At 43.2% G+C, this 16,213-nt stretch overlaps 1 protein-coding gene across 2 annotated transcripts in view; it reads right to left on the bottom strand.

The window, feature by feature from the left end:
- The window catches only part of SUSD5 (sushi domain containing 5), a 70,031-nt gene that overhangs the window by 15,445 nt on the left and 38,373 nt on the right, over positions 1-16,213 (bottom strand). For both annotated transcript variants that reach the window (XR_010114397.1, XM_055284681.2), the window contains exon 4: positions 10,522-10,710. Coding sequence is in view for 1 of the 2 variants with exons in the window: in XM_055284681.2 (XP_055140656.1) it covers positions 10,522-10,710 (189 nt within the window). In the remaining variant the exon portion in view is untranslated. The remainder of the gene's footprint in view (positions 1-10,521; positions 10,711-16,213) is intronic.

Raw genomic sequence — 16,213 nt, 5'->3', positions numbered from 1 at the left:
GAATACTCCAAAGCAAAGAAAAAGAATGAACAGCTCACAGGGCAACATGTATGTGTCTCACAGACATAATGTTGGGCAAAGGAAGCCATACACAAGAGTACATAATGTATGCTTCCACTTAAATAAAATTCAAGTGAGGGAGGTGAATGTAATTTATGGTTTAAGTAGTGTGGATAGTGGTTACTCTAAGGGAGGCTGGGACTGAAAGGGAGCACCAGGAGTGTTTCTGGATGGCTGGTGATGGTATACTTCTTGACCTGGGTGCCGATTACACGGGTGAGTTTATGGTATGATAATTCACTGAACTCTATAATCTTTGATTTTTGAAATGTTCTGTATTTATCTTACTCTTAAGTAAAAACATAAATAGACTATCAAAAGTGGACACCATGTACCAGGAAAAACTGGCACAGTATTTGGCTGCTGAATGCCAAGGATGAAGAAATAATTCAACTGATATTCAGGAAGAAAAGGCAAATCCCATGCAAGAACAAAATTAAATCAGGCTTGCCTAAAATTTCATCTCATCATATTCAGTGGTAGAAGAAAAAAGAACAATGGCTATAATCTTTGAGGGAAAGAAAATGTAATTCAACAATATTGTACTTTGTTAAAATGTCATTCAATTTTCTATCAACAGTAGGCATTCATTCATCTTAAGATGTCTGTGCTATCTCAAGAATAATATACTGTGTGGCCAGGTGCAGTGGCTCATGCCTACAATCCTGGCACTTTGGGAGCCCGAGATAGGAGGATCACTTGAACCCAGGAGTTCAAGACTAGCCTGGACAACATAGTAAGACCCACTGCACTGCAGCCTGGGTGACAGAGTGAGACCCCCATCTCCAAAAAAAAAAAAACAAAAAAAACAGAAAGAAAAAGAAAACACACTGTGTAATATTACCCATGTGTTACTTATGTTAAGCTGCAACCCAGCTGCTGCTGGTATTCCAATTAAGAATTCACTCTGGGATGGACAGTTAGCATTCCCACTAGAAAAAATCATCCTCCAGATGTGGCTAATACAAGTACTTCTTTATTTGTATCTTGACCAAAAACATTGCTTTGCTAATTAGTACCCTGAATATCTGAAATGGCTTTCTATTGGTAAAATTAGTGACCTATTAACTACCAATGATAAATATTAGAAATGGGCTTTCACTGGTAAAATGAAAGGTGTATATTTTATATGGATTGGGTAAAGATACCTTAGAAACACTTCATGCTCTTATAAGGATAGGGTAAAACCAATTTAGATCTTGATGGTGCTTGACACTTGAACCCTAAAAGGTCTCAGTTTGGGACTAATGTGTTACTCACCAGAAGGCTGGGAACAGCATCCATCCAGAACAGAGTTCACCGCTGTCACCGCTGCCCAACTCTCTGCTAGCCCAGCAACTTCCTGAGAACAAGGGCATGTCCCCCCTGCCTTTGTATGCCCCCTGCCCACAGCATGGTGTATGGCATACAGTAGGCACTCCATAAATGTTTGTTGAATAAATAAATAAATAAATTAGTGAAGAGATGAATTAGTGGGTGTGAATTACAGTTTTTACAAAGCTTGATGCAGTCAGGAAGTCCATCAGCCAGGGCATCATTTGATTCATGAGAGAGGCAAAGAATGACAAATGACTTTTGAGTTCCAGTATTGGGGATAATCAATGTCTGCTAACTTCCACCTCCTGTGTTACCCATCCCATGAGCTTAAATATTGGTGGCTCATGCCTGTAATCCCAGCACTTTGGGAGGCCGAGGCAGGTGGATCACCTGAGGTCAGGAGTTTGAGACCAGCCTGGCCAACACGGCGAAACCCTGTCTCTACTGAAAGTACAAAAATTAGCTGGGCGTGGTGGCGTGTGCCTGTAATCCCAGGTACTCAGGACGCTGAGGCAGGAGAATAGCTTGAACCCGGGAGGCAGAGGGTGCCGTGAGCCGAGATCACACCGCTGCACTCCAGCCTGGGCAACAAGAGCGAGACTCCATCTAAAATAAATATATATATATATATATAAAACATAAAGTCAAAAGGCACCTGGAACACAGGCAGAAGATGAATATGTTCTCCTCTCTCACTTTTTTTTTGTGCAGGAAACACTGGCTTAGTGTTTAATATTAGAGCGAGGATCTGGGAAAGGTCAGCTCACCCTGGCTGTGGCCTTGACCTGGACACTTACAGTCCAAGCTATGTGTGTTTGTGCGCATGCATGCGTGTGTGTGTGTCTGTGTATGCGTGGATGTGCATGAGGTTGTGTGTGTATGTGTGTGTGTGTCTCTGTATGTGTGTCTAAGGTTCTGCCTCCAGAGCTCCCTGAGGCTACAGCAACCCTGGGCAGAAGCCCAGGGCCCCGAACTAAGCTCTTCCTGTCTCCCCAGGTTCGCAGGTCAAGGTCCTGACTTAAAAACAGGTTGTCAGTATATCACAGTTTCCCCAAAACCTCAAATGAAGACAAGAATGAGTGTTTACAATTAGCCTACTTATGAGGAAGTATCCAAAGCTTATTTTTCTCCCCATGGGGAACAGTAACATTTGTTATTCACCAGATTTCAACCAACAAGCACATTCTGCCCACAAGATGGAGAAGCCCAGCTCTCTGCCTGTGGAGGTGCTGTATCTCTCACCTCCCCTCTGCTTTCCTGAGTCTGCACTCTGATTCAGATCATTCAGCCATCCTTCTAGCTCTGCCCTCACCCGACCCTCTCTGTGAAAACCTGTGCTATCACAACATGGGGCCTTCTGATTTAGACAAACAAGTCTAGGAAATGTAAGCTTTGTGGCTTCTCCCGGCAAAATGCAGGTCATTCACTGTGCATTTATATTTAACTGCTACTTTTGGAAAACAGAAGAGCACAGAAAGTCATACGTCAGGACTGAAAAGTGCAGGCTGGCTTGTGCACTGCTTGTGTATTTTGTCAGAGTGGGATGTGGCTGGGGGCTGCAGGAGACAGGCCAAAGCCCAGTATCCAGGGTTCTCCCAGGGCTGCTACTTTCCATCTTTTTTCACTTTGCTGCCTTTCTGGAAGCCCCACATGTACCCTCTTTTTTTTTCCCCTCTGTTCTTGGCTACACAGCCTTTAAAAATAGTAATTTTAAAAAAGACAACCAGACAAGCCAGAAATAACCACTGGTTCAATAAACCTCTGAACAAATATGGCAATTTTTGTTCCTGACAAGGAAATTCTAAATTCAGTTTCAGTCTCATGCTTTCTTCTATGAAGGAAATTAAGTCTAAAAGATGGAGAAAAACAGAAATAGAAGTTAATTTAAGAAAACAAAATAATACCTGTAGAAATGAGAAAAGAGCAAAGGAACTTACTGAGGGGACAGCTAGTTTGCAAGTGAGCGGGTGTGCTACCCCGAGGCCTCGCTCTCCTCCCCATCTCAGGGCCCCTGGAGGCAGCACGTAGCATGATGCAGATATCAGGACAGGATATGCCTGGTTTTATTTTTTATTTTTATTTTTTTGAGGCAGAATCTCACTCTGTTGCCCAGGCTGGAGTGCAGTGGGGTGATCTTGGCTCACTGTAACCTCCACCTCCTGGGTTCAAGTGATTTTCATGCCTTAGCCTCCCAAGAAGCTGGGACTACAGGTATGTGCCACCATACCTGGCTAATTTTCGTATTTTTAGGAGAGACACGGTTTTGCCATGTTGGCCAGGCTGGTCTCAAATTCCTGGCCTCAAGTAACTGGCTTGCTTTGGCCTCCCAAAGTGCTGGGATTACAGGCATGAGCCACTGCTCTGGCCAGGCATGCCTGGTTTTAAACCCCGGCTCTGCTTCTTTCTGGTGTCCAACACAGGCAAGTCACTGAACTTTCCTGTACCTCAGTGTTCCCATCTATAAATAGGTACTTGCCATTTCTATGGAATTCCAGACTTGTGAAGATTAAATGAGATGAAGTGTATAAAACTAGGGTAGAAAGGGGCACAAGGAAACTTGGGAATGATGGAAGTGTTCTATATTTTAGTTATAATGGTGGTTTCATGAGTGTATACACCTGTGACAGTTCAGATACATTTATACTTTTTTTTTTTTGAAATGAAGTTTCGCTCTTGTTGCCCAGGCTGGAGCACAATGGCGCAATCTCAGCTCACTGCAACCTCTGCCTCCTGGGTTCAAGCGATTCTCCTGCCTCAGCCTCCTGAATAGCTGGTATTACAGGCGCCCGTCACCACGCCCGGCTAATTTTTGTATATTTAGTAGAGACAGGGTTTCACCATGTTGACCAGGCTGGTCTTGAACTTCCGACCTCAGGTGATCCACCTGCCTCGGCCTCCCAAAGTGCTGGGATTATAGGCATGAGCCACCACGCCTGGCCAAGTTTATACTTTAAATGAGTACAGTTTATGGTATGCAAATTAAACCCAATAGAGTTGTTAAAAAAGCAGGCCCAAAAAACAACTCCCAGAAGAGAGACAGCATGGAGTGAGTGTTTGGTTTATAACAGCTTTGTTCTCAATACCTAACTGGGGAATGTGTCTTGTTTCCATGGCTGTGTCAGATCAGGGAAGGGAGAAAGAAAAGCTGTACATTTGCTATTGGACTCACAGGTGGTGAGGCTGGTGGAGGGAGGTCCAGCTTGGGGTCAAGCACTTTCCTGATACTGCAGCCCAGAAAGCAACAAACAGAACCAATGGAACTGGGGGTAGGGGTGGGCCTTTCTGAGCCTGTCTTCACACTTGGCGGCAGATAGCCCTGTGGCATCTTTTCTTTTCTTTCTTTCTTTTTTTTTTTGAGACAGAGTGTCGCTCTATCACCCAGGCTGGAGTGCAGTGGCATGGTCTCAGCTCACTGCAACCTCCGCCTCCCGGGTTCAAACAGTTCTCCTGCCTCAGCCTCCCAAGTAGCTGGGACTACAGGCGCAGTGCCACCACGCCCAGCTAATTTTTGTATTTTTAGTAGAGATGGGGTTTTCCCATGTTGGCCAGGGTGGTCCTGAACTCCTGACCTCAAGTAATCCTCCCTCCTTGGCCTCCCAAAACGCTGGGATTACAGGCATGAGCCACCATGTCCGGCCCCAGTGGCATGTTTTCAAGGTGTAACAAGGGGCAAATTATAGAGAAAGTCTATGACTCTCACTTCCTGGGTTGTCGGTGTTAGGCTACTCTTGCCAGCAGCTGTTCTCTCCCACCTCAGTCACAGAAAGAGGATAAATGGCCTCATCTGGAACCAGGAGCAGAGGCCATGGAACCACTGAGTCCTGAAGTTAGGAGACAGCAGAGGTGTTGAAGGCAATGTGAGGCCAGGCTGGGAAAGGGATCAGCATGCCCAGGGGACCACGAGGGCTTCTTAGGAAGGCCAACATTGGGAGCATGTGGCCAGGGGTGGTAATCTGGAGTGCTGGGAGGTCAAAGACTGTTGTTAGGATGCAATTGTCCAAGGAGAAAGCATGGCCTTGAAGATAGATATGGGGCTTGGCATAATAAGAAACAAGAGGCCCAGAGGAAAACACACCTAGCATGACAATCTGCTGCATGCATGCTTAAGGAGCAAACCATCAGGACTTTTCTTTTCTTTTCTTTTTGAGATGGAGTTTTGCTCTTGTTGCCCAGGTTGGAGTGCAGTGACGCGATCTCGGCTCACCACAACCTCTGCCTCCCAGGTTCAAGCGACTTTCCTGCCTCAGCCTCCCGAGTAGCTGGGATTACAGCACACACCACCACGCTCGGCTAATTTTGTATTTTTAGTACAGATGGGGTTTCTCCATGTTGGTCAGGCTGGTCTCAAACTACCAACCTCAGGTGATCCACCCACCTCGGCCTCCCAAAGTGCTGGGATTACAGGCATGAACCACCGCACCCAGCCGCATCAGTACTTTTCTGTAATTAGGGCAACAACCAATTTTAGTTAGATTTTGAGTAAAATAGAGAGGGCATGACAGACATTTCCTGCTGCCAAACTGGGAATGGAAACCAAGAAGAAGATGTGTGGATTCTGACAGGAGTATGGAAGACTAAATGGCCAGAACCAGACCTGAACTCTAGGGACCAGAGCTAGAGAAGTACCAACACACAGAGGGGAGAAAATGGCAGTTAAATAAGTCCTCGCCCATTTCAGTGAATGGTCAAGACGAAAGTCCCTGTGCTTAAGTGAGAGACTGCATCCCCACCACTTAAGCCTGGAATGTTGCTTGTGAACGTTCCATGCCTGGGCAGCGTGTGGCTGAGGGACCCTCCTACACCATCCACTCCCTCACCTTTTGCTACCCACCAGGTATGCGTGCCACACACTAGGAAGCTACCAGCTGCGTGGGTCTCTATCAAGTCTGAAAGCCACACTGGCCACGCCCTTCTGGAAAGGCCAGCTGCCAGTCTCCAGAAACTGGGAAGCCTGCTGGCAGAGATTAACTTTTCACCCAAGTAACAGACGGTTGAAGTCACAGGCTGTCGTTAGTTATTCATGGTAACAGGGGCTAGAGTTAATAACACATAAGGAAGTGAGCAGCCAGTGTCATGCACAAATCCCTTTAGATACCTTAGGTGAAAGGGCCTGAATGGTCTCATTGATCAGCACATAGGTGAAAGAGAATGAACATTTACTGACCCCCATACTGTATTATAGGTCCTATTCTAAATGATACATTCACAGAAACCTCATCTCTAAGGTATCTCTGTGATAACTAGTACCTATTTTTAAAATATGGGTACTATGGGCCAGGTGCAGTGGCTCACATCTGCAATCCCAGCACTTTGGGAGGCCGAGGTGGGTGGACTGCCTGAGGTCAGGAGTTCAAGACCAGCCTGGCCAACATGGCGAAACCCCATCTCTACTAAAAATACAAAATCAGCCAGGCGTGGTGGTGCATGCCTGTAATCCCAGCTACTCGGGAGGCTGAGGCAGGAGAATTGCTTGAACCTGGGAGGCAGAGGTTGCAGTGAGCCGAGATCGTGCCACTGCACTCCAGTCTGGGCAACAGAGCAAGACTCCTTCTTAAAAAAAAAAAAAAAAAGGCTATTATGGGCAAATTAAGGCTCAGGAAAGTCAAGAAAACAGTTTTCTCTTCTTCTCATCCTTTCTGTCATTGTTTAAATAAGCTCAAATCTCTTGTTGTAGGAAATTTTTTAAAAAAGCATACATACGTAACAAACCTGCACGTTGTGCACCTGTACCCTAAAACTTAAAGTATAATAATAAAAAAAAAGTATCTTAAAAGAAATCACCTTAAAAATAGTAACAGCAAGCAAACAAACAAAACAAACCCCTACAACCCCTTTGGACCTCTGATCTTCTTCTAGCTCTATCCTTTGTGTCTTCCCTATTCTGCTTCATGCAGCAGCAGAAATTTGAACCCGAGTTGTTGGTCCTTGGCCTTCTTCCTCCCTGCATCTTATTCCTGTATGCACTGCAGTGTGGCTATGGTACATCCCCCACACTCCACATACACACTGATAACACAAGGCTGTCGGAACCTCCTTCACACAGTGAAGCCAATGCATACATGTTAGCTTTCATTTACTTGTTTTCTATAGCCTCTGGGTTTACTGAGCACTTCCTCCATCTGGAAACACACTTCCTGTAAAACGTCACCTGTGACACCTCAATTTCCAGTCTCTATCTCATCATCTACTGCTTTTCTGTGTCTTTGAGGAACCCAGTTTACTAGAGTTTCCTTTAGGGTTGAGACAGTGTTTACTCAACTTGTATACACAGCACCTAGGATCCTGCCAAATGATGGGATGTGGAATGAATGAATGGATCAATGTCCAATCAGCCAGTACAACGAAGAGTGATTATCCAAACCCAGATGGATCCAATTCCAAAATCCTTGTTTGACCCACTCCCCCAAGTTGACTTTTCTCCAATTTGAAGCATTCATCTGGTGAAGACACTCTTGTAAAACACACACACACACACACACACACACTCTTCTTACAACGACACAGATAGCTTAAATGTTAAACCCTCAGACACCGTGACAATCTGTATATCCAGCCCAAGCATATAAACCAGAATTCCTGCCTAGCAGCTTAAAGCTTTAACAACTGCATTGCAGTGGGAACATAAAGACCATTTTGGACCCACAAAACCTGCATTTAGTGCTCATTCAACTAGGGCTAGCAAACAACCCATTTGGCTGTGGGTGTGGCTCATGAGATGGTGCAACTTCAGCACCTCATTGGAACATTAACAACTCAGGGTGGGTATGGGCCTGCTTCAAGGCGACATGTTGGACCAACAGGAAGCTTGGTGCTTATGCTTGATTTTCTTGGGCAGGTGAATGATCAGAATTGGCAAGTAGCTCCCGCCTGGCACAAAGCAACAGGAACAGAAGAAAGATGAGGAAAGTTCTAGAAGATTGCTCAAATTGTGCTTTCAGCACTTGTCCCAGTCTGTAACTTGTTATTAGGTATGCAACAAGGCAAGTAGAAACACCCAGAAAGTTTTTAGAAACTTTTGCAACAATTTGACAGGGGAATTTTATGTCTATTTAATTTAACACAAATTGCGCTTATATTTGGAATCTATTTTATTTTATATTAATTCATTTTTATTGCATTTTACTAAAGTATTAATCAGCTAATGACTACAAAAAATGTGTAAGGGTCCACAAAGAATTTGAAAAGTAGTGAAACAGAAAACAACAAAACCAACTCATTAAAAGACACTGCGAGTGTGAAAAGATAAGCCACAGAATGAGAGAAAATACTTGCAACACATTAATTAGGAATATTTCATGGAAAAATTCTATAATATGTAAATGATCAAATTCAAATCAATTAGAAAAATGGGAAAAGTACCTGGACATTTTACACAAAGAAATTCTAATGCCCTATTAACATGTGATAAGTGCTTGACCTCACTATTATCAGAGAAATGAACATTACAAATACAAGTCACCACAGAGCCGTCACCAGACTGGCAGTCCTAAAGCTGATGAGGTGCTGAACGACAAGGACTCTCAGACACAGCTGATGGGAGAGCAGACTGGGCAAATACTTTAGAGAACACTTTGGCAACATCAGCTGCAGCTGAACACACACATACTCCATGGGCAGCAATTCTACTGCTAGGAACCAACTGTGTTCACATGGGAACCAAAGGAGGCTGAGGACAATTATAGCAGCATTGTTTGTGACAGCCACAAAATGAAAATAAGCAAAATGTCCACCAACAGCTGATTGGATAAATAAATAGTGGTGTATTCACACTGTGGATAGTAAATGGCAGTGAAGACTATAGTAGCAGTGAAACCACAGCTTCAGGCAACAACGTGAATGAATCTCACGGGACTGACAGCGCCCTAGGTCTCATCTGAGTTCTCTCATGGGATCTGCAGGACATTCCAGGGACAAACTGTCCTATAAGTTCAGTAACATCATGGTGTTGGAGTTATTTCCCTCTATAGAACCAGCCTCTGCTTGGTACCCGGATGTCATGGGAGGTCAGGGAGGGGGTTCTTGAAAAAGTTTTGGAGTGAGAGGAGCACTGTGAGATCAGGGAACAATTCAGGGTCTAGCATGAGGTCCGAGGTATAGGAGTCACAAGCCAGGTCAGCCATGGGGCTGCCCCAATCGCCTGCTGGCTGCTGCGTCCCTCTTGGGGTGGGGAGGCCAGGCCTGGCTGTGGCTGGACACAGCGATTTCTGCTGCTGGAAAAATTCCCAAGGGGCTGGGCAGCAGGGGTTAAGGAGGCTGCAGTAACCTGGGACTCCTAGAAATGTGATGTTGATGGAATGGGGACATCTGGGGAAATCAGATCAGGTTTGGGGAACTCTGTCCACTAGGACTCTTTTTAGTTTCAACTAACTATTCAGGCTCCACAGGTCACACCTGGCATTCAGAAGGCTCCAGGCCAGGGAGCAGAGCAAGGCTACCGGGAAGCAGCAAACAAGTCTCATCCGTGGGAATAGCCCTTGCAGCAGTTCCATACAGCTGTCCTGGAGTTCGTCTCCTTGCTCCACCCCTCACCACCCCCGCTTTCCTCCCAAGATTGCTCAGGTGGATCAGAACTCATATGTGTGGTGTGGATCAATAGTGCTTGGAAGCCCCATGCCCCACAAGAGTCTGAATGTGTTGCAACAACCCACAGAATAGTTCTTAGGGTCCCCACAAAAGTCATGCTCAGATACAAGAATCACCACCCTCAGGGCAGCCCAGAGCTGGGCTTCCTAACATGTATTCATTATAGTCTTCCCAGCCCAGTTTACCAGTTGGGGGTCATTTTCACCAGAAGCAATGCTGCTTTGTACCACAGCTGATTTTCTGACTTGACCAGGTTTCCAGGGAAATAAACTAGAAAGTTAACTCAAGGTCAACTGTGTACTTAGAGAAGAAGTGGGGATTTTAACTTGTTAACCCTTTACTCCCAGCATGGAAGATGAAGAGCTCAGTTGCGCATTTGAAATGCTACAGGAATCCCCAAGTGGAGATGTTCCTAGGTCCAGAGCTCCGGAGAAAGGTCTGAAAGCCTCTTTTCAAAGGCACCTTGGTGGAGAAGAGCCCACCGCGTGCAGCCAGCAGCAGCGGAGCCCTCTGCCAGCACTGCGTGGGCACGCGAAGGTGGCCCATCCCTGGGCTGCTTACCTTTCCCGCAGGCCTGCACCAGGCCGTACCACTCCCCACAGCTGTTACATAGCAAGGTGAAGGCGGTCTCCCGGTGGCCCACGACGTGGCCTGGGGCGCACACGTACAGCAGTTCATCCCCCATCTCCAAGCCGGTGCGGCCCTGCAGGATGGTGTGTGGGAACGAAGGCGGGTCTCCACATGGCTTCTCTGAGGAGAAGGAATCACAGTCAGCTTTTCCAAACTGTGCAGAACTTTTACAGCCTATGAGAAAACAGACTTAAAACACAATTCTCCCCTGCCGCCCACCGTACCCTCAACTTTGATCACAGGGGCTGTTTCTTGGTCACCCTGGCAACTCCAATGCCTGGCAGAATGCCTGGAATAGAAGAGGCACTCAAAAATACTTGTTGCGTGAATAAATGCGATATAAAGTGCTACAACTTTGCATTTTTAACTTGCCAAACAATGTTACCTTCTAATGTCTCCTCGAAAGGAGGGTCTGGAGATACCTACCTAGCAGCAAGCTCCTTTTTGCCATATTTTGATAAGTGAATAGGAACTCTGACAAAGGCTAAATGTTACAGACTACAGAGTACAGCAGAGGGTACCTTTCCCCCCTCCCCCGCCCACAACCTCAACACCAACAGCAACACTGTTATCAGTTTGGTATATACAAAAGTTACACACACACACACTATATATATATATACACGCACACACACATATATACACACACACATATATAAATACATATTTCTTTTTTCACATAAATGGGATTTATATCATATGTATTATTGAGTATCCTGCTTTAAAAAAATTGATTATTTTTTAGGTTCACATCAAAGTTGAGCAGAAAGTACAGAGAGTTCCCCTATACCCCTGACCCTTCCACGCACACAGCTTCTCCCACTATTAGCATTCTGCACCAGAGTGGTCCATTTGTGACAACTGATGAAACTCCACTGATACCTCATTATCACCCAAAGTCCGTAATTTACCTCAAGGTTACCATAATTTACTCTTAGTGTTGTACATTCTATGGGCTTTGACAAATGTACAATGACACATATCCACCATTATTGTATCGTACAGAATAGTTTCACTCCCCCAAAGTACTCTGTGCTCTGCTTATTTATACCTTCCTTCTCCCTAAAGATTGCAACAGCTGATCCTTTTACTGCCATAGTTTGCCTTTTCCAGAATTTACATAGTTGGAATCACAGTATGTAGCCTTTTCAGATTGGCTTCTTTCACTTAGTAACATGCAATTAAAGCTCCTCCATGTCTTCTTATGGCTTGAGAGCTCATTTCTTTTTAGCACTGAATACTATTCCATTGTCTGGATGTATCACAGTTTATTTATCTATTCACCTACTGAAGTACATCTTGGTTGCTTCCGAGTTTTGGCAACTACGAATAAAGCTGCTATACACATCCATTTACAGGTTTTTGTGTGAACATTAGTTTCTGGTTCATTTGGGTAAATACCAAAGAGCGTGACTGCTGGATTGTATGGGAAGAGTATGTTTAGTTTTGTAAGAACTGCCAAACTGTCTTCCAAAATGGCTGTACCATTTTGCATTCCCACTAGCAATGAGTGAGTGTTCCTGTTGCTCCACATCCTTGCTAGCATTTGTTGGTTTGTGTTCTGGATTGCAAATATTTTCCCAAGTCTGTGACCCATCTTATTCTCTAGACATTGTCTTTTGCAGAACAGAAGTTTTAAATTTTAATGAATCCCAGCTTATCAATTATTTCTTTCATGCATCATGCCTTTAGTCTAAGAAGTCACTGCCGTACCCAAGGTCATTTAGGTTTTCTTCTATGATAACTTCTAGCAGTCTTACAGTTTTGGGTTTTACATTTAGGTCTATGGTCCATCTCGAGTTAATTTTTGTGAAGGGTGTAAGGTCTGTGTCTAGGTAATCGTTTTTGCATGTGGATGTCCAATTGTTCCAGCAGTTATGTAAAAGAGACTATCTTTGCTTCATTGTATTGACTTTTCTCCTTAGTCAAAGATGAATCAACTATATTTATGTGGGTCTATTTCTGGGCTGTCTACTCTGATCCACTGATACTTGTCAGCTCTTTCACCAATATCACACTATCTTGATTGCTGCAGCTTTATAGATGTCTTCAAGTCCAACAGGTTCAGCCCTTTGACTTTGTTTTCTCCTTCAATATTTAGTTGGTTACTCTGGGTCTATTACCTCTCCATATAAGCTACAGACTTTGTTTGTTAACCCATTTATGCCAGAGGTTGCAAATTTTTGTGTATGAAAAATCAGACCTTGGCGATGACCTTGAGCCGTAGGATATAAATAACTCCCACAAGCTTAGCATTCCAACAATGGAACATGAGGCGTAAATGGGTTAATATCCGTAAAAGTAACTTGCTGAATTTTTTATTGGGATGTGTTCAATCTATAGATCAAGCTGGGAAAAACTGACATCTTCACAATCCATGAACATAGACTATTTCTCCATTTATTTAGTTCTTCTTTGATATATTTCATCAGAGTTTTATAGTGTTCTTCATCTAGATCTATAGATCTTGTACGTAATTTGTTAGATTTATACCTAAGAATTTCATTTTTTCTTGGGGTGCTAATATAAATGGTAATATGGTGTTTTTTGGCTTTTTTGTTTTTTTGAGAGAGGGTCTCACTCTGTCGCCCAGGCTGGAGTGCAGTGGTGGGATCATGGCTCTCTGCAGCCTCGACCTCTTGGGTTTAAGTGATCCTCCCACCTTGGCCTCCCAAAGTCTTGGGATTATAGGCATGAGCCACTGCACCCAACTGGTAATGTGTTTCTAATTTAAAATTTCACTATTTAATTGCTGGTCCACAGGAAAGTGATTAACTTTTGTACATTAACCTTGTATCCTGCAATCCTGCTATAATTGCTTTTTTTAAAAGGATTAAACTTTAAGTTCTGGGATACATGTGCAGAACGTGCAGGTTTGTTACTATAACTGCTTATTAGTTACAGCTTTTTTTGTTGTTGATTCTTTCAGATTTTGTACATAGACAATCATGTTATCTGCAGACAAAGACAGTTTCAGTTGTTCCTTCGCAATCTATATTTTCTTTTCTTATTTTATTGTATTAGCTAGGATTTCCAGTACAATGCTGAAAAGCAGTGGTGAAAAGAGACATCTTGCCTTGTTTCTGATCTTAGCAAGAAAGCCTCAAATCTCTCACCGTTAATCATGATGTTAGCTGTAGGTCTTTTTGTTTTTTGTTTTTTTTTTAGATGTTCTCTATTGAGTTGAAGAAGTTCCCCTCTATTCCTGGTTTGTTAGGAGTTTTTATCACGAATGGATGTTGGATTTTGCCAAATGCCTTTTCTGCATCTATCAATATGATTATGTGATTTTTCTTCCATAGCCTCTTGATGTGATGGACCATAATAATTTTGAAGACTAGCCTTACACACCTGGGATAAATCCCACTTGGTCTTGGTGTACAAAGCTTTGTATACAGTGTTGAATTTTATTCGCTAATATTTTGTTGAAGATATTTGCATCTATGTTCATGAGATACATTGGTCTGTAGGTTTTTTTTTGTTTTTTTTTTTTGAGATGGAGTCTCGCTGTTGCCAGGTTGGAGTGTAGAGGCGTGATCTCGGCTCACTGCAGGCTCCGTCTCCGGGGTTCACGCCATTTTCCTGCCTCAGCCTCCGGAGTAGCTGGGACTACAGGTGCCCGCCACCATGCCCGGCTAATTTTTTGTACTTTTAGGAGAGAAGGGGTTTCACCATGTTAGCCAGGATGGTCTCAATCTCGTGACCTGCCCGCCTCGGCCTCCCAAAGTGTGGAGATTACAGGCGTGAGCCACCGTGCCCAGCCCGGTCTGTAGTTTTTTTTGTAATGTCTTTGTTTGGTTTTGGTGTTGGGGTAATACTAGCCTCATAGAATGGCTTAGAAAGTAGTCCTTCTGTTAACTTCTGGAAAAGATTATAGAAAATTGGAATAATTTCTGCCACTAGTGAACCCTCTGGGCTTGGTGCTTTCTTCGGAAGGTTGTAGAGAATTGGCATAATTTCTGCCTTAAATGTTTGGCAGAACCCACTAGTGAACTCTCTGGGCTTGGTGCTTTCTTTGGAAGGTTGTAGAGAATTGGCATAATTTCTGCTTTAAATGTTTGGCAGAATCTGCTAGTGAAGCCTCTGGGCTTGGTGCTTTCTTTGGAAGGTAATTAGTTATTGATTCAATTTATTTATTTATTTAATAGCTATAGGCCTGTTCAGATTGTCCATTTCTTCTCTATAACGGGACAATTTAATGTAGGTTATCAAATTTGTGGGCATAGAGTTGTTCATAATATTCCTTTATTATCCTTTTAATGTCCATAGGATCTGTAGTGATGTTCCCTCTTTAATTTTTTTAAAAGCATAACCAATTGTTTAATCAGTTTTATGTGACCTATGAGCCTTTAGAAATAAATACCCAAAGAACCAGGGAAAATTGTTGATCTTTATGTTTAGATTCAAAGAAGAATGGACAGCTGTGTAGAAATGTGACTGGACAAAAGGGGTATGATCTAATGGTAATATACTAAAGGGGGAAACCCAGCAAGGTTTGTTTGTTGAGCTTCTTGTTGGCCTCTCTGTGTAGCATTCTTTTCTCTTAGATATAGGCAGAACCTCTCTGGAATATAGGTCTTATGACCTATTACCAAACAAGGTAGGTCAAGTTATTTCTTTCAGGCTGGGTGCTACACAGAAAGGTGGGAGAAGGTTAGAATAATATTTCTAGGTTTTACAGCTTGCTTTGGGGTTTCATTTCCAATATTAGTAATTTGCATCTTCTCTCAGAGTCTGGCTAGAGGCTTATCCGTTTTATTGCTCTTTTCAAAAAACCAACATTTTTTTCCATTGATTTTATTGATTTTATGTTTGTAATTTTACTGATTTCTACTCTAATTTTTATCACAGTCATGTGCCACATAACGACATTTTGGTCAAGGAGGAACTGAATATATGATGGTAGTCTCGTAAGATTATAATGGAGCTGAAAAATTTTTATCACCTAGTGATGTAGCCATTGTAAAATCATAGAGCAATGTATTATTTATGTGTTTGTGGTGATGCTGGTGTAAACAAACCTGTTGCACTGCCAATTGTATAAAAGTATAGCACATACAATTATGTACAGTACAAAATACTCAATAATGATACTAAATGACTGTGTTACTGGTTTATATATTTACTATACTATACTTTAATCATTATTTTAGAGTGTACTACTATTTATTTTTAAAAAGTTAACTAAAGAAGCCTCAGGCAGGTCCTTCAAGAGATATTCCAGAGAAGGCACAGCTCCATGTGTGTTACTGCCCCTGAAGACTTTCTACTGGAACAAGACGTGAAGGTGTCAAACAGTGATATTGGTGATCCTAACCCTGTGTAAGCCTAGGCTAATATGCATGTTTGTGTCTTAGTTTTTAAAAATAAAGTTTAAAAAGTTAAAAAAAATTTTTTTTTGAGACATGGTCTTGCTCTGTCACTCAGGTTGGAGTGTAGTGGCATGATCGTGGCTCACTGTAACCCTGAACTCCTGGGCTCAAGTGATCCTCTTGCCCCAGTTTCCTGAATAGCTGGGATTATAGGCATATGCAACTGCGCCCAGCTAATTAAAAAATTTTTTTTTGCCCAGATGCAGTGGCTCACGCCTGTAATCCCAACACTTTGGAAGGCCGAAGCAGAT

This window comes from Symphalangus syndactylus, chromosome 1 (genome assembly GCF_028878055.3).
Source record: "Symphalangus syndactylus isolate Jambi chromosome 1, NHGRI_mSymSyn1-v2.1_pri, whole genome shotgun sequence".
Classification (NCBI taxonomy): domain Eukaryota; kingdom Metazoa; phylum Chordata; class Mammalia; order Primates; family Hylobatidae; genus Symphalangus; species Symphalangus syndactylus.
The sequence above is the reverse complement of the archived record's forward strand: the minus strand, read 5'-3'. Positions and strand labels throughout refer to the sequence as shown.